Source organism: Anomaloglossus baeobatrachus, chromosome 7, assembly GCF_048569485.1.
Source record: "Anomaloglossus baeobatrachus isolate aAnoBae1 chromosome 7, aAnoBae1.hap1, whole genome shotgun sequence".
Lineage (NCBI taxonomy): Eukaryota > Metazoa > Chordata > Amphibia > Anura > Aromobatidae > Anomaloglossus > Anomaloglossus baeobatrachus.
Genome location: NC_134359.1, coordinates 164,978,730 through 165,000,462, shown reverse-complemented (window position 1 = coordinate 165,000,462; position 21,733 = coordinate 164,978,730). Strand labels below are relative to the sequence as shown.

Genomic DNA, 21,733 nt, shown 5'->3' with positions numbered 1-21,733 from the left:
ATGCCACACGACCCGCCCCCTTAGGAAGGAGGCGGGTCGCCGGCCAGAGCGACGGTCGCAGGGCAGGTGAGTGCATGTGAAGCTGGCGTAGCGATAATTTTCGCTACGCCAGCTATCACAAGATATCGTACCTGCGACGGGGGCGGGGACTATCGCGTGCGACATCGCAGCATCGGCTTGCGATGTCGCAACGTGCAAAGCCCGCCTAAGTCTGATGTTATACACTGTTAATAGTTCAGTTCCCACCCAGGGACTGCTTTGGGACGTCCCAATGTCTGTGTCCCCCAATGAAAAGGCGAGAAAGGAAAGGACATTTTTGTGAACTCACCGTAAAATGTCTTTCTTGGAGCTTTTCATTGGGGGACACAGCTCCCGCCCTTGTGGTTTTGGTTGTCCTTCTCCTACTGCTTTTACAACAAACTGAGCTAGTTCCCGCCTAGCTGGGGTTATATGCTGTGGGAGGAGAAGCTAACTCTTTTTTTAAACCTAGTGTCAAGCCTCCCCTGTAGACACCATATAACCCAAAGAACAATGTCTGTGTCCCCCAATGAAAGGCTCCAAGAAAGACATTTTACGGTGAGTACACAAAAATGTCCTTTTTTTCAGCAGAGCGCCGGATTGTGCCGCACTGCTACAGCCGGATGTGTGAAAGTAGCCTAAAGGGGGCTTTGCACACTACAACATCGCTAATGCGATCTCATTGGGGTCACGGAATTCGTGACGTACATCCGGCCGCATTAGCGATGTCGTTGCATGTGACACCTATGAGCGATTTTTGCATCGTCGCAAAAACGTGCAAAATCGCTAATCTGTGACATGGGGGTCCATTCTTGATTATCGTTACTGCAGCAGTAACGAAGTTGTTCCTCGTTCTTGCGCAGCACACATCGCTCCGTGTGACGCCGCAGGAACGAGGAAGCTCTCCTTATCTGCCTCCCGGCCGCAATGTAGAAGGAAGGAGGTGGGCGGGATGTTACATCCCGCTCATCTCCACCCCTCCGCTGCTATTGGGCGGCGGTTCAGTGACGGTGCTGTGACGCCGCACGGACCGCCCTCTTAGAAAGGAGGCGGTTTGCCAGTCACAGCGACGTCGCTAGGCAGGTAAGTATGTGTGACGGCTCTGGGCGATGTTGTGCGCCACGGGCAGCGATTTTGCCCATGTCGCACAACAGATGGGGGCGGGTACCCACACTAGCGATATCGGTACCGATATCGCAGTGTGTAAAGTGGCCTTAAGTCTTCTTCTTTAGCTGAACCACTTAGTTGTTCTCCACGCTTGGCCGTTCCCCATGATCACACCCATAGTTCAGTCAGCGTGCCAGAGATGTCCATGCTTCCTACAACTCTGGTCAGCAACCTATAATATCCTACACTTCTGTACCTCTACAGGGATATTTCTTACAAGTAGGGGTTGTAGTGACCTTAGTGGATCCTTGTGGTATTTCACTTTCGGTTTCCAAGTTTTCACCCCGGAGAGCCTCTGTTGGGATTGTCCAGTTTATGATCAGCTGGGTTTAGTGATGGGGTTGATCAACATCACATGCTGCTTAGCCTTACAGCAATCTTCCTGCCGCATTTTCCATTGTAGGAGCATCAGTGTTTCCTTTTTGTGACCTGCATGTGGGACATGAGCAGAAGGAAGCTTTGAGGAGCATTGTCTATTCTGAGGCTAGAATTCATAGAATGTGCCTGGATTATTTGGCACAAGGTATGTATTACTTTGGGGCTTTCATTATTTTTGTATATTCTTAGATGATGGTATAAATGGTTGGTAACAATAATGAGAATGTGTAGAGCTGACCCCGGGGCACAGCGCACAGTCATTCCATTCAAGCTCTTGAAAACGGTTTCCTTCCTTAAAGGGGTTGTCCGACATAACAAAAATTTTTGAGTTTAAGCTAATCTGTGCTGTATTGTCATATAAAACACCCCTACATTGTTATTTTTTGTTTTCTAACTTTTGTTCCTCTTGAATTATGACTTTATTCTCTGCAGCTCTTTGTTTACATTCAGCTCAAGCAAGCATGACAACTTCCTGTGCAAAACCTCAGTCAGAGCTGGCACCGCCCGGCCTCACTGTCAAGCCATACCCCGGTGTCCAGCCTCGCCCCCTGCACACACATTCCATGTCAGTATTCTGCCCCAGCACCTGACCTCTCATTACTACAGCATTGGAAATAACAGCCTCACATCGGGCTCTGCACCACACACACACATCAGGCTCTGCACCGCGCACACACACATCGGGCTCTGCACCGCATACATACAGTTAGGTCCAGAAATATTTGGACAGTGACACAAGTTTTGTTATTTTAGCTGTTTACAAAAACATGTTCAGAAATACAATTATATATATAATATGGGCTGAAAGTGCACACTCCCAGCTGCAATATGAGAGTTTTCACATCCAAATCGGAGAAAGGGTTTAGGAATCATAGCTCTGTAATGCATAGCCTCCTCTTTTTCAAGGGACCAAAAGTAATTGGACAAGGGACTCTAAGGGCTGCAATTACCTCTGAAGGCGTCTCCCTCGTTAACCTGTAATCAATGAAGTAGTTAAAAGGTCTGGGGTTGATTACAGGTGTGTAGTTTTGCATTTGGAAGCTGTGACCAGACAACATGCGGTCTAAGGAACTCTCAATTGAGGTGAAGCAGAACATCCTGAGGCTGAAAAAAAAGAAAAAATCCATCAGAGAGATAGCAGACATGCTTGGAGTAGCAAAATCAACAGTCGGGTACATTCTGAGAAAAAAGGAATTGACTGGTGAGCTTGGGAACTCAAAAAGGCCTGGGCATCCACGGATGACAACAGTGGTGGATGATCGCCGCATACTTTCTTTGGTGAAGAAGAACCCGTTCACAACATCAACTGAAGTCCAGAACACTCTCAGTGAAGTAGGTGTATCTGTCTCTAAGTCAACAGTAAAGAGAAGACTCCATGAAAGTAAATACAAAGGGTTCACATCTAGATGCAAACCATTCATCAATTCCAAAAATAGACAGGCCAGAGTTAAATTTGCTGAAAAACACCTCATGAAGTCAGCTCAGTTCTGGAAAAGTATTCTATGGACAGATGAGACAAAGATCAACCTGTACCAGAATGATGGGAAGAAAAAAGTTTGGAGAAGAAAGGGAACGGCACATGATCCAAGGCACACCACATCCTCTGTAAAACATGGTGGAGGCAACGTGATGGCATGGGCATGCATGGCTTTCAATGGCACTGGGTCACTTGTGTTTATTGATGACATAACGGCAGACAAGAGTAGCCGGATGAATTCTGAAGTGTACCAAGATATACTTTCAGCCCAGATTCAGCCAAATGCCGCAAAGTTGATCGGACGGAGCTTCATAGTACAGATGGACAATGACCCCAAGCATACAGCCAAAGCTACCCAGGAGTTCATGAGTGCAAAAAAGTGGAACATTCTGCAATGGCCAAGTCAATCACCAGATCTTAACCCAATTGAGCATGCATTTCACTTGCTCAAATCCAGACTTAAGACTGAAAGACCCACAAACAAGCAAGACCTGAAGGCTGTGGCTGTAAAGGCCTGGCAAAGCATTAAGAAGGAGGAAACCCAGCGTTTGGTGATGTCCATGGGTTCCAGACTTAAGGCAGTGATTGCCTCCAAAGGATTCGCAACAAAATATTGAAAATAAAAATATTTTGTTTGGGTTTGGTTTATTTGTCCAATTACTTTTGGCCTCCTAAAATGTGGAGTGTTTGTAAAGAAATGTGTACAATTCCTACAATTTCTATCAGATATTTTTGTTCAAACCTTCAAATTAAACGTTACAATCTGCACTTGAATTCTGTTGTAGAGATTTCATTTCAAATCCAATGTGGTGGCATGCAGAGCCCAACTCGCGAAAATTGTGTCACTGGCCAAATATTTCTGGACCTAACTGGATACACACATACACACACACACACACACACACACACACACACACACACACACACACACACACACACACACACACACACGGCGCTCTGCACCGACCCCCCCCCCCTACCCCCATAGGGAACACATGTAGGGAATACATACTCAGCCTTCCTCGGTCCCCGCCGCTTTTGCACGTTCGCACGCTGTCTGTGCTCTGGCCATATCAGCACAGTAGTGACGTCACCGCTGTGCTGAAGAGAGCACAGACAGCGGGACAGTGATGAGAAGCGCAGCGCTCCTTCTCATAAACGCTTTCAAATATACCGGCATCTGTGATCTGTGATGCCGGTATATTTGAATGTGTGATCCTGAGCAGGGGCCCGGTGCTGGAGCTGACACCACGGCAGCCGCAGGCAGGCACCTCCCCCAGGTGACGGACCCCACAGCAGTGCAAGGGGAGGTTGTGGGGAGAGTACGGGGTGCGGGGGAATGTGTGAGAGGGTGCAGGGAAGGAGGGCGGAGACTCACGCACTGTACCCGCCCAGAAGGGCGGCAACATGCTGTTCCAGATTTACATGTCAACATGGCCCTGCCCATGTTGACATGAAATGACCGGAAGCAGAAAAATCGCAGCAGGAGCGGTCACATGACCACTCTGTGCCGGGGGAGAGGGGCTTACAGCAGGGCAGGTAAGTGCTCACTATCTACTTACCTGCCCCAATGTAGCCCAATAGGGAAATAAAAAAAATAAATAAAAATAAGCCGGATAACCCCTTTAAGGCCACTGCCATGTCTGCCATTTGTGGTTGGCACCTTTTGGGAGATATATGAAGTGGTAATTAATAGTTTGGTAAATATTCTAAAAGTAAGGTTACCTTTTTTCATCCAACGAAGAATTGACGTGGCACATGTTATACAAAAATGTTTTATCCTAAAGAAAGTCTGTAAAGGCAAAATGACATAAGTGAGCACATCTCCATGTGAGCAGCTTGCCCTTAGACTCTTACAGTTTGTTCCAAAATCCATGGTCTATGTTTCAAGAAAACCTTCTATAATGTATTATGCAGATTGGAACTTTGTGCATTTAGGGCAGAGCGGCGCAGCCTGAAGCACCTTCTCGGTCAGTTGGGCCGGCTCTGCTTCTGATCCTTTGGTTCACAGTACAGACACAGAAATGCTATTTCCTGGAGAAGGCTAACATCCTGCCTCCCTATTCTGTGCATGCGATGATATTGAAACAATATGTAAACACACAGAATTGCAATGCTGGCAGCTTGGCCCAAGTGAAATGGAATCTGTCAGCAGGTTTTTGCTATGTGATCTGAGGACAGTATGCTGCAGAAGTTAAAACACAGAATTCAGAGATGTCCCTTATCAATATACATGCTGTTGTTTACATGCAATGATTATTTTACCACCAGGAGATTATTATTGATCAAACTACATCAGCTACAGCAGTGCATGAGCACAAGTCCAACCATGCCCACTCCTGTGATAAGTAGGACACTATCTATAGACATTGTACATATAGAATAACTTACAAAAGGAGTCAACATGGATCCCCCGAATATGGACTTAGACACCAGGATTATGTTTTATTGAAAATATCTAAAAATGACAATTATTAAAATAGGAGGATGATACAATTGTACAACATGAGGGACCTAATCATACACAATAGTTAGCATACCACGGTAAATATACCGTATTTTTCGGACTATAAGACACACCAGACCATAAGACTTCACCCTGGTTTTAGAGGAGGAAAATAGGAAAATAAAATTTTAAGCAAAAAGTGTGGTCATGACACACTGTTGTGGGGAGAGGATCTGCTGCCTACACTGTTATGGGGGTAATGTCCCCAAATTCTCTGCTAAGGTACCCCATCCTGGTAATGATCCTCCTGCCTTGTATATGTACCCCATCCTGGTATATGCCCTTATCCTGCTATATACTGCCATCCTGCTATATGCTCCCCATCCTGATATATACTGCCAGCCTGGTATATGCCCTTATCCTGCTATATACCCCCATCTTGCTAAATACTGCCATCCTGCTATATGCCCTTATCCTGCTATATGCCCTTATCCTGCTATATACCCCCATCCATCCTGCTATATGGCCCCATCCATCCTGCTATATGTCATGTATCCTGTATCACACAAAAAATAAACGTTTATACTCACCTTTCCTCGCTCCATGCAGCATCGCTCCTCCCCCTGTCTGTGCCGGCAGCAGCACTGCTGACCTGTGTGGAGCCGTCACTGTTCCCTGCAGCATCGCTCTTCCTGCTGTCTGCCGGTCAGCTGACCTGCGTGACTAGCAGCGCGCACAGCGATGACGTCATTGCTGTGCTCACCGCTCGCTACACAGATCAGCTGGCCGGCAGACAGGAGGAGATCGCGGTGCTGCAGGGAACGGTGATGGGTGAGTATACTGATTCACTGCCCCCCGCGCTGACCTGGCAGCGCAGGGGGCAGTGAATACAGCCGCACATGATCACGGCCGGCTGTTTAATATGCGCGTACCCCCCGCCCATCATTCCACCCACCTGTCAGCGCCGGCTTCAGCGCTGAGAGATGATGGGTGTGCATATGTAATGAGCGGGCCCACGTGGTCACGGCAGGCGCTGCCACAGCCTGCTCGTGCCGCCGATGACCCGCAGTACCCTCATTCCTGGCCGCAGCCCTATATTCAGACCATAAGACACACCCCCCTACTTCCCCCAACATTTGGGGGGAAAAAAGTGCGTCGTATGGTCCGAAAAATATGGTACTTCAATACCAAAATGGCACAATATGGATATATAAATGTATTCCGTAAAATATACTTGATATTAGAATGATGAAGATAGTATATAAATTATACAGCGCAGACAAGTATGTAAGATAAAAGTAATATATACAGTGCTTGCCAAAAGTATTGGCACCCCTGCAATTCTGTCAGATAATACTCAGTTTCTAATTGAAAATGATTGCAATCACAAATTCTTTGGTATTATCTTCATTTAATTTGTCTTCGATGAAAGAAAAAAAAAAATTGTCATAAAGCCAAATTGGATATAATTCCACACCAAACATAAGAGGGGGTGAACAAAAGTATTGGCACTATTTGAAAAATCATGTGATGCTTCTCTAATTTGTGTAATTAACAGCACCTGTGACTTACCTGTGACACCTAACAGATGTTGGCAATAACTAAATCACACTTGCAGCCAGTTGACATGGATTAAAGTTGACTCAACCTCTGTCCTGTGTCCTTGTGTGTACCACATTGAGCATGGAGGAAAGAAAGAAGACCAAAGAACTGTCTGAGGACTTGAGAATCCAAATTGTGAGGAAGCATGAGCAATCTCAAGGCTACAAGTCCATCTCCAAAGACCTGAAAGTTTCTGTGTCTACGGTGCACAGTGTCATCAAGAAGTTTAAAGCCCATGGCACTGTGGTTAACCTCCCTAGATGTGGCGGGAAAAGAAAAGAAAAATTGACGAGAGATTTCAACGCAAGATTGTGCGGATGGTGGATAAAGAACCTCGAATAACATCCAAACAAGTTCAAGCTGCCCTGCAGTCCGAGGGTACAACAGTGTCAACCCGTACTATCCGTCGGCGTCTGAATAAAAAAGGACTGTATGGTAGGATACCCAGGAAGACCCCACTTCTTACCCTGACACATAAAAAAGCCAGGCTGGAGTTTGCCAAAACTTACCTGAGAAAGCCTAAAACGTTTTGGAAGAATGTTCTCTGGTCAGATGAGAGAAAAGTAGAGCTTTTTGGGAAAAGCCATCAACATAGAGTTTACAGGAAAAAAAAAAGAGGCATTCAAAGAAAAGAACACAGTCCCTACAGTCAAACATGGCGGAGGTTCCCTGATGTTCTGGGGTGGCTTTGCTGCCTCTGACACTGGACTGCTTGACCGTGTGCATGGCATTATGAAGTCTGAAGACTACCAACACATTTTGCAGCATAACGTAGGGCCCAGTGTGAGAAAGCTGGTTCTTCCTCAGAGGTCATGGGTCTTCCAGCAGGACCATGACCCAAAACACACTTCAAAAAGCACTAGAAAATGGTTTGATAGAAAGCACTGGAGACTACGAAAGTGGCCAGCAATGAGTCCAGACCTGAATCCCATAGAACACCTGTGGAGAGATCTCAAAATGGCAGTTTGGAGAAAGCACCCTTCAAATCTCAGGTTCCTGGAGCAGTTTGCCAAAGAAGAATGGTCTAAAATTCCAGCAGAGCATTGTAAGAAACTCATTGATGGTTACGGAAGCGGTTGTTCGCAGTTATTTTGGCTAAAGGTTGTGCAACCAAGTATTAGGCTAAGGGTGCCAATACTTTTGTCTGGCCCATTTTTGGAGTTTTGTGTGAAATGATCAATGATTTGATTTTTGTTTCATTCTCGTTTGTGTTTTTTTCATTGCAAGCAAAATAAATGAAGATAATAATACCAAAGAATTTGTGATTGCAATCATTTTCAAGAAAAAACTAAGTATTATCTGACAGAATTGCAGGGGTGCCAATACTTTTGGCCAGCAACGTAAGTTAATATAGCAATATTGTCATATAGGAAATATATATATATATATATATATATATATATATATATATATATATATATATATATATATATATATATATATATATATATATATATATATATACACACACACATACATATATATACATATATACATATATATATATGTCGGTGTGTATGTATATGTATGTGTGTGTGTGTATATATATATATATATATATATATATATATATATATATATATATATATATATATATATATATATATATAATATATATATAATGTATAATATATGTGTGTGTGTGTGTGTGTATATGTATATATAAATATATATATATATATATATATATATATATATATATATATATATATATATATATATATATATATAATATATATATAATATATATATATAATTACAGTGCCTACAAGTAGTATTCAACCCCCTGCAGATTTAGCAGGTTTGATGAGATGCAAATAAGTTAGAGCCTGCAAACTTCAAACAAGAGCAGGATTTATTAACAGATGCATAAATCTTACAAACCAACAAGTTATGTTGCTCAGTTAAATTTTCAACATAAAAGTGTGGGTCAATTATTATTCAACCCCTAGGTTTAATATTTTGTGGAATAACCCTTGTTTGCAATTACAGCTAATAATCGTCTTTTATAAGACCTGATCAGGCCGGCACAGGTCTCTGGAGTTATCTTGGCCCACTCCATGCAGATCTTCTCCAAGTTATCTAGGTTCTTTGGGTGTCTCATGTGGACTTTAATCTTGAGCTCCTTCCACAAGTTTTCAATTGGGTTAAGGTCAGGAGACTGACTAGGCCACTGCAACACCTTGATTTTTCCCTCTTGAACCAGGCCTTGGTTTTCTTGGCTGTGTGCTTTGGGTCGTTGTCTTGTTGGAAGATGAAATGACGACCAATCTTAAGATCCTTGATGGAGGAGCGGAGGTTCTTGGCCAAAATCTCCAGGTAGGCCGTGCTATCCATCTTCCCATGGATGCGGACCAGATGGCCAGGCCCCTTGGCTGAGAAACAGCCCCACAGCATGAGGCTGCCACCACCATGCTTGACTGTAGGGATGGTATTCTTGGGGTCGTATGCAGTGCCATCCAGTCTCCAAACGTCACGTGTGTGGTTGGCACCAAAGATCTCGATCTTGGTCTCATCAGACCAGAGAACCTTGAACCAGTCTGTCTCAGAGTCCTCCAAGTGATCATGAGCAAACTGTAGACGAGGCTTGACATGACGCTTTGAAAGTAAAGGTACCTTACGGGCTCGTCTGGAACGGAGACCATTGCGGTGGAGTACGTTACTTATGGTATTGACTGAAACCAATGTCCCCACTGCCATGAGATCTTCCCGGAGCTCCTTCCTTGTTGTCCTTGGGTTAGCCTTGACTCTTCGGACAAGCCTGGCCTCGGCACGGGTGGAAACTTTCAAAGGCTGTCCAGGCCGTGGAAGGCTAACAGTAGTTCCATAAGCCTTCCACTTCCGGATGATGCTGCCAACAGTGGAGACAGGTAGGCCCAACTCCTTTGAAAGGGTTTTGTACCCCTTGCCAGCCTTGTGACCCTCCACGATCTTGTCTCTGATGGCCTTGGAATGCTCCTTTGTCTTTCCCATGTTGACCAAGTATAAGTGCTGTTCACAAGTTTGGGGAGGGTCTTAATTAGTCAGAAAAGGCTGGAAAAAGAGATAATTAATCCAAACATGTGAAGCTCATTGTTCTTTGTGCCTGAAATACTTCTTAATACTTTAGGGGAACCAAACAGAATTCTGGTGGTTTGAGGGGTTGAATAATAAATGACCCTCTGAATCAACTTTTCACAATTTAAAAAAAAAAACAAACAAAAAAAGAAATAACATTCTTTTTTGCTGCAGTGCATTTCACACTTCCAGGCTGATCTACAGTCCAAATGTCCCAATGCCAAGTTAATTCCGAATGTGTAAACCTGCTAAATCTGCAGGGGTTTGAATACTACTTATAGGCACTATGTGTATATATATATATTGTATATGTGTATATGTATAGACTGGTATCTATATTAAACCACCAGGTGGCGTAAATGTCCTGTCACAGGGAAACTAAAGTACAATGGCTCCAATTAATGAAATCATTTCCCAGTTTGCCCTTTCCTAACTCCTATATACTATTTCCAGTTTTTTTTTTTTTTATATACATGCATACATGTATTACAGTCATCTGATATAAATGGTTTAAATAAAAGGTTAATTCTGATAGATATACGAGGCGCTGCTAAGTCTTTGGCATTCCCCAGAAAGAAATGAGCTAGGATGATGAAACTTTACATTTATTCCACATACTCTCCACTGATGTCCTCACACTTCTTACATCGGTATTCCAAATTCTTTAAGCTGAGCAAAAAGAAGGATTACATTTGTGCTTCAAATCGGGCATATGTAGCAGCCATGACATCAGAAATGGTGTGAAATTTGGTACCCTTGAGGTGTTTCTTCAGGTTTGGAAACAGATGATAGTCGGAGGGGGCTAGATCTGGTGAATAAGGTGGGTGGTCAAGCAGCTGGAAGCCCAGCTCTGCCAGTTTTGCCGTGGTCACGCAAACAGAGGCTTTGTCTTGCAGGAACAAGATTCCTTTGAACAGCATGATGCACCTTTTGACCTTCAGAACTGCCTTCAATTGGTTCAAAAGTTCAATGTAATACCTTGGTTTGATGGTGGAACACTTTTGAAGGTAGTCCACTAGCTGCACACCCTCTTTATCCCAGAACAGAGATGCCATCTCCATAGTGGCTGATTTTTGCACCCTGAACTTCTTTGGATGAGAACCACTATGCCTTCACTCTTTTGACTGCTCCTTGTTTTCAGGATCATATAAATAAATCCAGGTCTCATCCATAGTGAACAGTCGATCCAGGAAGTTCTTATCAGTCCGGAAACGCTGACAAATAGACCGGGAAGTTTTCACTCGCATGCTTCTGATCTGTTTTCAAACATTTGGGGACCCTCTTTACAGATAACCTCCAAATGTTCATGGATAATGACACAAACACGTTCACGGGAAATCCCCATGATATCTGCTATTGCTTTAGCTGAAATTCGTCGATTCTCCAGCATGAGATTGTGCACAGCATCAATGATCTCCGGAACAACAACCACTCTCGGTCGTCCAGGACGTTCTTCATCATTGGTGCTGAAGTGTCTCGTTTTAAATTTGGCAACCCAGTTCTTAACTGTGAAATATGAATTGCATTGATCCCCCAATGTCTGCGACATATCACCATGAATATCCTTTGCGGACTTTCCTTGCAGAAACAAGAATTTTATCACTCCTCTGCTCTCCGTTGCTGTGAATATCGCATTAGACTTCACCATTTTGTGCGTGCGTAGAACACTGTTGCTATAAGCAACAAATACCAAAATTTTGAAAACATATATTAGACACACAAGAATTTCATGCGATGTAATATGCGTTACCATAGAAACAAAAAAGATCAAAAAGCCAAAGACTTATCAGTAGCCACTCATATAATGTTACATATGGACGTTGATATATGCAGAGGAACCTTGGATTAAGAGCAACTTGGTTTGAGAGCGTTTTGCAAAACAAGCAAAGCTTTTTAAAAATGTTTAACTTGGTTTAAGAGCAATGATTTGCAATAAGAGCAAATTCCCACTGTGCACATTTCCGGTTCTGTCCTTTGACTGCATTCTGACCCGCTCTGGAGGTAACTTTCTGTCCATATGAACTGTATACAGTATACCATTGTACAGTACATACTATATAGCATTTGTATCAATTTGAATATTTGGATATAGTATTGTACTCTCTTTCGGCTAATCAGTACAGCACATTGCTTGTACTGTACCTCTCGCACTCCAACAATTCTATTGTAAGCTAATGTGCAGTTTAATTTGTTTCACGTGTTTTTTCCTGTACTGCACAGCATTTTGTATTAGTGTACTGTAATAATTTTATATGAATACAGTACATTGTTTTGTATTACTGTAATAAGTTTGTATAAATACAGTAAATATTTTTGGGTTGTGGAACGAATTGTTTGCGTTTCAATTATTTCCTATGGGAAAATTTGCTTTGATATAAGAGTAACTTGGTTTAAGAGCACACTCCCGGAACCAATTATGCTCGTAATCCAAGGTTCTATTGTATAATGTAATTTTATAGTTTAGACACTGAGTACAATTTGATAAAGCTTGACTGTTTTACTGTTCATTTTCCCGACCTTGTCTACTCTAGTTTCCTTTATCCTAGTGCCTCCTCTTTCTCTAATGTACCCTATGAAAATTTTGAAAATTTCAATAAAAACAATATTGAAACAATTAATGAAATCATATGTCCGTGCACAGACAAAAATGGCTAATAGGCCCAATTATAGTCAGCTCCCGAGTAAGGATGCAATAACATCTCAAAAATATGCAGTGATAGTATAGGTCCCTCCACCCCAACGCGCGTTTTGCACAGCTTAAATTTGTTTAATTTAAAGAAAGTTTTAATGAATTGTAGCCAATAGATATGATTTTTTTCTTTTGGAACAAGGTGGAGACATTTCAGTTTATAATCTGATTTTGGCCTGACAGATTTTTATGCAGTTGTCAATATTGTGCCCTGTATGGCTACCATATCGAAATGTCTGCTGGCTGTCCACGCATTGGATTTGCTTATTTCTAGGCTGCTACGGCTCATGTTCTCCTCCCCTTTTTCTCCTTCAATACTCCATCTAGGATTTTTTTGTCTTCATCCTTAAGTTAAAACTTTTAACATTAGATATCAATATTCATACAAAAAACGGATCTGGCACTCATTATGGACAGTTAAATTCAAATTTTATTTGTCTTTGTAGCTAGGTAACGTTTTAGTCTTATGTTTCAGACCTTCATCAGACCTAGGTGACAAAAGCAATCAAGGCAAGTCCTGGTAATGGCAGCACGTGAGCTCTCAGGCATGCTGCCATCACCAGGACTTCCCCACAGCCTACGGAGCTTATACATATACCTGGTCACTCTACGTATGCTAACATATACCCTGATTGCTTTTGTCACCTAGGTCTAAAGACGGTCTGAGACATAAGACCGAAACATTACCTAACTACAAAGACAAATAAATAAAATTTTAATTTAACTCTCCATAAGGAGTGCCAGATCCGTTTTTATGTATTTATATGTAGGAGTGGTTTCTCACAGAGCTGTCTTCAGGGCATTACAACCATTACTGCTTTACTGGGCCCGGTGAAGAGTGGGAGCCCAGGCCCCGGGGTAATTACTTTACACTTAATATTCTGCCTCGCCCCCACCTCTTCACAGGGCCCCACTACGCCCAACTCTGTTCTACTCCGCCTCCCCGGGCCCCGCCCCCACCTCTTCACCAGGTCCCACTACAGTTAACGCCGTTGTCGCCGAGTCTGATATCTTCAGTGACCGCAGATGCTGCCGGCCGGCCGGCCCGCTTTTCTTCATGAGGTTTGTATTGCGAATGTGCTAAACAGGCTACCATGCGCAGTACAAACAAGAACTCACTGGAAGAAGAGGATCCTCCAATCAGCGCCGAGCATGCCGGGGTGGTGAGTGTAATCTGTGTGTGTCTGTCTTCTTGTTCCTGGCTCATACACATCACCATAGTTAATGTACAGGTCCACACTATAGTCTGTATTACAGTGTGTTTGTATATAGTGTGGATCTGTGTATACAGCCTCTATTGTACACGCAGCCCACAGCCTCTATTGTGTATACAGTCTAGAGTCTTTATTGAATATATAGCCCACAACCTGTATTGTGCATACAGCCCACAGACTCTTGTGTATGCAGCCTCTATTGTGTATACAGGTCATAGCCTTTGAGCATATAGCCCACAGCCTGTATTGTGTGTACAGCTCGCATACTCTTGTCTATGCAACCTCTATTGTGTGCCCAGCCTTTGAGTATATAATCCACAGCCTCTATTGTGCATACAGCCTGCAGACTTGTATATAGCCCACAGCCTTTATTGAGTATATAGCCCACAGCCTCTATTCTGTATACAGCCAGCAACAGCCTCTATTGAGCATACAGCCTGGGCTCCACTGCATTTACTGCTGTGGCTTCTGAAGCAGTGGGGCCAGCCTAGTCTGATATCTTTAGTGACAGCAGACGCTGCCAGATGGCCCTCTTTACCCCAAGATGTTTGTACTGTGCATGCGCTAAATAGGCTGCCATGCATAAGCAAAAAGCTCCGTACCACCAAACACTGTTTTGTGGTTATGGAATCTCATGGATCCCCACAAGCAGCACAAACTCAGAAGCATAATATATAAACAAGAGGACATAGCGTTTTTAAAGTGCGAAAAGTACAAAAGTTTTATTAGAAGCAGCAGGTGAACATCCATTAAAAGCAAGTAAAATAACAGGACCAAGCTCTAGTATGCACATCACTTTGGGGTTAACAACACATGAAATGTTTGCAGCAGTGCAGAAAAACAAGTGCAGATCATACATATATCCGGTCTTGGGTTATGCCCATAGTAAATTTAACCCCTCCGGATCACATCTACATCACATATTGTGTTAACGTTGGTAAGAGCATATCTACCAGTGATGGTAAAATAACACGATGGCGGCTTGGTCACAGCAACAGAACCGCATGAAGCAGACGTACGTTTCGAATTTGTTAAGTGTTGATTCTTCATCAGGGCAGAGGTATTCCTGTGTATACCAGGATGGAGCCAACTATGAGTGGTATTCGTACACAGTAAAGTGGGTGGGGGCACCAAGTATGTCTTTATAGGATTTAGAATGCTAGAAGGATCCAATATAAAACTTGACCAACATATTGGGTTGGGGGGAGTCAAAATTTTGCACCAGGGCTCATCAGTAGAGAAGAGCAAAACCCAAGGTTTGGTTTTCAAACTGACAACAACTTAAAAAAAACAGGGCTCGGGAGCGGAATTCAAATGCTTTATGTGCGATTTTAACTTGCGCAAGCAACATTCTGCTCAGGTACGCTCGGTGCTCAACCCTTTGCGAGCCGCTTGCAGTGTTTGAACGGCTCACACTGGGGTAATAACAGCAAGATCTGATGTAGTGTACAACAAATTTATTTATTTTTTTTTTTAAAAAAGTTCGCCCACCTACCCCGTAAGTTCTTTTGGTTGTATGTGGGCGGCCTCAAACTGCCAATCAGTGATTCCAAACCTCCTCGGGCAAATTCCAAAGGACCAGTTTCGGTTCGATTGCTGCCAGCGAACCGAACCTCCAAAGGTTCGCTCATCTCTGCTCATCAGACTAGTTACTCCACTGTCTAGGTACCAAGTTCCCTTTTTATAAATATTAATTCTTTTACCAGATGCTTTTACCTCCGCACCCTCCTTTCCCACGAAGTAATGCACATAGATGACCAGCTCTCCTATGATAATTAGGGTTCTTCTTGGGAAGATCTAGTTATTAAACTGTTTCACCAGAGAAACTAACTTTTATGAAAAGATTGCTTCTAATATGTGTAAGCATTCATTTAGTGGAGACCAAGATGGTTTCAGGCAAGTGGTGAACCCTGGACATCTTAGTGTTTATGTACACAGCCATACTACTTTTCCATTTATTTTTTTCTAGAGTCGTAGGAAATCCATTGATGTGCATGAGCTCTACGTTTTTGTTATTACAGTTGGAGGGATACTGTGTTGTTTTTTATGACATTATATACAAGTTTGATATGTTCCATCAGTACAGAGATTTCCTTCCCTAGATGCATTGATGTACATGTACACTGTTAGAGTCGTAAAGGGGTTATCCGGCTTATTTTGATTTTTTTTTCCTTGTTATTACACTATTGGGCTACATTGGGGAAGGTAAGTAGATAGTGACCACCTACCTGCCTTGCTGTCAGCCCCTCTCCCCTAGCTCAGAGTGGTGATGTGACCGCTCCTACCTTGATTTTGCAGCTTCCTGTGATGTCACGACGACAAGTGCAGGAGCTTATGCACCTGCCTAGTCAACAGGCAGCACAGGCGACGTCATGTACCCGCCCTACTGGGAAGGTACAGTGCGTGGCATCCCCGCTCCCTTTTCCCTGCACCCTCCCACACATTCCATAGTGCAGGGGTCTCGCTGCCTGTACGCTGCCCTGGAGAGCCACTGCATACCGCTAAGATCAGCCGCCGGCTAATCGGAGGCCAGCAGCCGGTCACTAGAGAAGCTGCATACAGAGGCGTCCCTGCACAGTGCCTGGAGATAAGTAATCTGATATACAGCGCTGACTGCACAGCCCGCGATCAGCAAGGAAGGGGCTGTGGCCGCAAGAGGCAGACAGGACACCGAGTGAACAAGAAGAAGTGAGGAGGATTTGTTTGCTTTTTTTTTTTTTTTTTTGCATGTGTAAAGACTGGCAGACTAGGGGGCAATTCTACAGGACAGAGCATTGCTACAAGCAGAGGAGCCCAAGGGGACATTACTACAGGATTATATTATAGGGTAAGGGATGGGCACAATACTACATTATATGTGCAGTGGATGTGAGTTGATTGTGCGGTCACAGATGAGAGAAGCAGGATCACTGCTCTGTACTATCAATGATTGGATATACAGAGCAGTGATATCTCATCTGAGCAGCACAATCTCCTCACATCCACGGCACATATAATATAGTAATGTGCCCATCTTTGCTGGAGCGATGAGAGGTCAGTGCTAAAGCAGAATACTGACAGCCAATGAGTGTGCAGGGGGCGGGGCTGGACAGTGAGGCTGGGCGGTGCCAGCTCGGACTGTGAGGTTCGGCAGTCAGGCATGCCATGTTTGCTTGAGCTGCATGTAAGCAAAGAGCTGCAGAGAATAACTCAAGAGGCACTAAAGTTATAAAACAAAAAAGGTAATGTAGGGGTGTTTAATATAACAATACAGCACAGATTAGCTTACCAAACATTTTGGAGTTTGTCGCACAACTCCTTTAAGCTTATAGAGTTAAAGGGGTATTCACATCCCCAAGATTCTATCCCAAAATGTAGTAGGTGTAATAATATTAGCCAATACCTCCAATTAGAAATGTAGTATAGTTCTTTTGATTAGCCATGTCTCTTACCTCGTGGGCATTGCAGCTTGGGTATAGATGACTACGACCAGTCATCTAGTGACCGTTATTTATTTGCTCGTCGTTGTAACCATGGATACCTCAGCTACTGTAGTGCCCTTCACATGAAGTAAGAGACATAGCTTATCAGGAGAACTATACTACATTTCTAATTGGAAGTATTTGCTAATATTATTACTATTACACTTACTACATATTGGGTTAGGATCTTGGAGATGGGAATACTCCTTTAATCTATGAGCAGAAATCTGCTGAATAGTCTTATGCACATCTTTTGACCTTGTATTAAGTTCATTGTTAATTGCCGACCTTCCTGTTTTGAGTTTCTTGCACCTTAAGGCTGCTTTCACACATCAGTTTTTTGGCATCAGGCACGATCCGGCGAAAAAACTGATGTGATGGATCTGGCGAAAAAATGGGTCAGTTGCATCAGTTTTTTCCATCAGTTCCTTCAGTTTTTTGACAGATCCGGTGTGATACTGAGCATGCTCAGTTCAAAGAAACGGATCCGGCGGCCGGATCCGTTCTTTGCCGGATCCGGCGTCCATAGGCTTCCATTATAAAACATGCCGTACGGCGCCGGATCCGGCGCGATCGGTTTTTTTTTTTTTTTTTTTGCTGGACACAAACGTTTAGGCTACTTTCACACATCCGGTTTGAGCAGTTCAATCCGGCTGTGAAACCTATGCAACGGATGCGGCGAAAGCACCGCATCCTTTGCATAAGTTTTTACATGCGGCCCGTCCGTTTTTTTCCGGTTGCGGCATGCTACTGAGCATGCGCAGTGGAAGAAACCGCATGCGGCGGCCGGATGCGGTTTTTTCCGCATCCGGCCTCCATAGGTATGCATTGAAAAATGCGCCGCAGCGGCCGGATGCGGCGCGATGCGGTGTTTTTTGCCGGAGCAAAAAACGTTGCAGGGGACGTTCGATCCGGCCGCCGCATCGGCTAAATCTGCCGCATGCGGCCAAAACCGGACCGAACGCAAGCCCCTGCGGCACAATACGGCACTAATGTAAGTCTATGCAAAAAAAAAACGCCACCGGCGTTACAAAAGCCGGTGGCGGTTTTTCTGCAAAACGCCGTATTGTGCCGCAGAGCAAAAATCCGGATGTGTGAAAGCACCCTTACTTCAACGTTTCATCCGGCCGCCGGACAAGAAAATTTTGCCGGACTGCTTAGTACAGTTTGATTAAAGTTACATTTTGATTGCACTATGACACTTTTCTACTAAAAATGCTTTACCTTATTTATTTTTTGTTGTGTTAACAGCAATATTTGTTTGAATTAATTTTGAATTTTTTCTTTTTCATGGAGGTTCTGTGACCGAGAAACTTTTTTTGACAATTCAGTGTTTTTTCACTTAACGCGTCATTTAAAAATTGATTACACTATTACTGATGTGGTGATACTAAATATGCTTATCTTTAATTAATTATTTTCTTTACCTGGAAAACGTGGGTCGTCCAACTTTGTCGGAGGACTTTGTAATATTTCTAAAGCCTTTTATATTTTTTAAGGTGATTTTGAATTTGTGATCATTTGATCACTTGTTCTGTATACTGCAATACAATCCTATTGCAGTGTATACAGTGCCCTGAAAAACCCCTTGAACTTTTCCACATTTTTACACCTACATACTTAAAGGGGTGCATAATGACGACGCTCTCTCTGGTGCTGGCTCAGATCAGTACTAACAAGACAGTAACAGGGCAGAGTGCACGTGCGCATTGGCATGATACCCAGCATGCAGAGAATAGTGATGTCACTTGCAGGTGAGCTGCTGGTCTCTGTGTGCCGGGTATTCTGCTAATGCCCACTGACAGTACACTCTGGTCTGTTGCCGGCTTGTTACTACTGATCTCTGCTAGAAACGGAGAGTGCACTATCATTGTGCACATCGTACAGTGTAAAGCACAAGGGCCTAGCCCAGCCCCTAAAACATGCGTCACTGATAGCACTTTCTTTCAGGGAGAGGGCAGGAGCTGTGATAGTGAGCGCAGCTTCTGTTCCTGAAGATGCTTCATTTGAGTATCCCATCATGCACTGGAAATCTCAAACAAAGCGTCATCACTTCTCAGGGAAGAAAAGAAATACACTAACAATTAGTTTAGTTAGGGAAGTAAAGTAGAAAGCATCTACCAATGTCAGGCAGCAGACAGGGGCGGGAATAGATAGCAAAACCTGACCCACATAGTCCCACCCCTGTTGCACCTGTCAATCAAATAGCAGTGCATTGCTGGAACTTTACTTGAACATGTTTCTGAAATAAAACATCCAATCTCAGAACAAAATGTATGGTTAGATTCAGCATCCTAGTAACAGTATAGCACTGGCTTTACTTTATATATGAAAATCTTGCTGGTTGGTTCCCTTTAAATAATGGGCGCTCCAAGAACCGTAAATCTCAATGTCTTGTACACTTTTTCTCCGTTGCCAGGTATAATGAAAGGTAATACAAACTAGCTGAAAGAAGCATTGCTGAATTGACTGAGTGCATTTTTATAGTATACCATAGCTTTAGCGGATATATTTATTGCTGCCTTCTGTTTTCTCCCTAGGTCTCATGAGATGGCCACAGATGACAAGTCCTCTCCTACACTGGAATCTGCCAGCGAGCTGCCCAGGTCTCCGAGTAGTCCATCCCATCTTACGCATTTTAAACCCTTGACTCCGGACCAAGATGATCCACCCTTTAAGTCTGCTTATAGCTCGTTCGTGAATCTCTTCCGTTTTAACAAAGGTAATATTTGAGGTTTATGTAAGAATTTTTATAAAAAATATTTTGTCTGTCTGGGCTCAGAAAATGTGGGGAAAGTAGATAGAAATGTTATGGAGTGGCAGAACTTCAGCCAATTTGACTCATGTGGAATGAGCTTTCCATGGGGCCATTAATTCTGTAATGCTGTACAGACATAATCATCAATGTCACCACTAGGCTCACAATCTAAATTCCCTATCAGTATGTCTTTGTAGTGTGGGAGGAAACTGGAGAACCCGGAGGAAACCCACTCAAATGTGGGGAGCATATACAAACTCCTTGTGGATGCTGTCCTTGGTGGGATTTGAACACAGGACCCCAGCAAAACTGAAGTGCTAACCACTGAGCCACCGTGCTGTCCTAAGGTTGTTGTCGTATGATCCACTCACACCTGTGAGTCAGACGACTCTAGTGTCATCTACTGACTTCTGGGATGTTTAACTATGGAAAATGTATTTATTTTGAATGTAAAATTCATTGGAGAAATGGTTACATAAGATAGTTATTCCTTTGTTTTGGGTGCTGTTACATTTTTAGAGGTTGCCTCACAATATTTGTTTGTTTAAATTACTAAGAATGCTGTGTTAAAAAAATTATATTAATATTCACCTTGCCGATTCTCCCAGAACTCCTCTTTCAGCGCTGCCTCAATATCCCCTCTTATGGCCAGACTGTAAAAAGGGCCAGGGGTTGGCTGCATCAATGTCCATATGGCAGAAGATTTAATTTCATTAAGGGGGTTTTCCAAGATTCATCATCCCCTAAATCTACCAGCAACAGACAAAAAAGAATAACCTTTCCAGTTATATTTGCTGCTTATGCTGTGGCGTTCTACCACACTTGCATTCTTTAGCTAACAGGCTGGCATAAAATCCGTAGTGACATGGTGTCATATGACTGTGGGGACCGGTCTCTGACATTTTCTTTATGATGAAGATGCAGGGGACTGAGCTACATTTTATGTTGTGCTCTTGTTTCAGATGAGGTCAGAACAGTGTCTGCTGCGGACCGGTCAGAGGCCGGGCCCAGTGACCCTCTGGTAAGAAACACCTGGTCCAGTCCGCATCACTCCCCAACATCGCAGCCTGTTAAGTTTCCAGTGCAATATAAGAAGCAGCTGCTCGGAGAAAGACTGTCCTCAACCAGCTCAGGTTTGTGGCTCCACACAGTATATATCTGTGATGGCTATTGTGGATTAGAATTACAGAGCTCATTAATGGGGTTTTCCCACTAAAAAAAGTTCATTTTAATAAATAGGTCTTGAAATAATAAGTTCTACAATTGGATGTTATATAAATGTTCCTGTGCTGAGATAATCTTATAAATGTGCCCCTCCTATGTACTGTGTAATAGCAGTGTCTGACTGTTCACACTGTCCACTGTCCACACTTCCTCTCTCATTATTTACTCATCTGGTATTGTATTGGCTCTTTGATCTGTACCATATTTATGTTAGTCCTACATTTGGTGACTATGTATTGCTG

The 21,733-nt window shown here is 43.3% G+C and overlaps 1 protein-coding gene across 2 annotated transcripts in view; it reads left to right on the top strand.

Annotated features, from left to right (window-relative positions):
- The window catches only part of PIKFYVE (phosphoinositide kinase, FYVE-type zinc finger containing), a 460,760-nt gene that overhangs the window by 33,314 nt on the left and 405,713 nt on the right, over nt 1–21,733 (top strand). For both annotated transcript variants that reach the window (XM_075317792.1, XM_075317791.1), the window contains exons 2-3: nt 20,050–20,231; nt 21,230–21,400. In XM_075317792.1, the coding sequence (XP_075173907.1) occupies nt 20,060–20,231; nt 21,230–21,400 (343 nt within the window). In that variant the 5' untranslated portion in view covers nt 20,050–20,059. The remainder of the gene's footprint in view (nt 1–20,049; nt 20,232–21,229; nt 21,401–21,733) is intronic.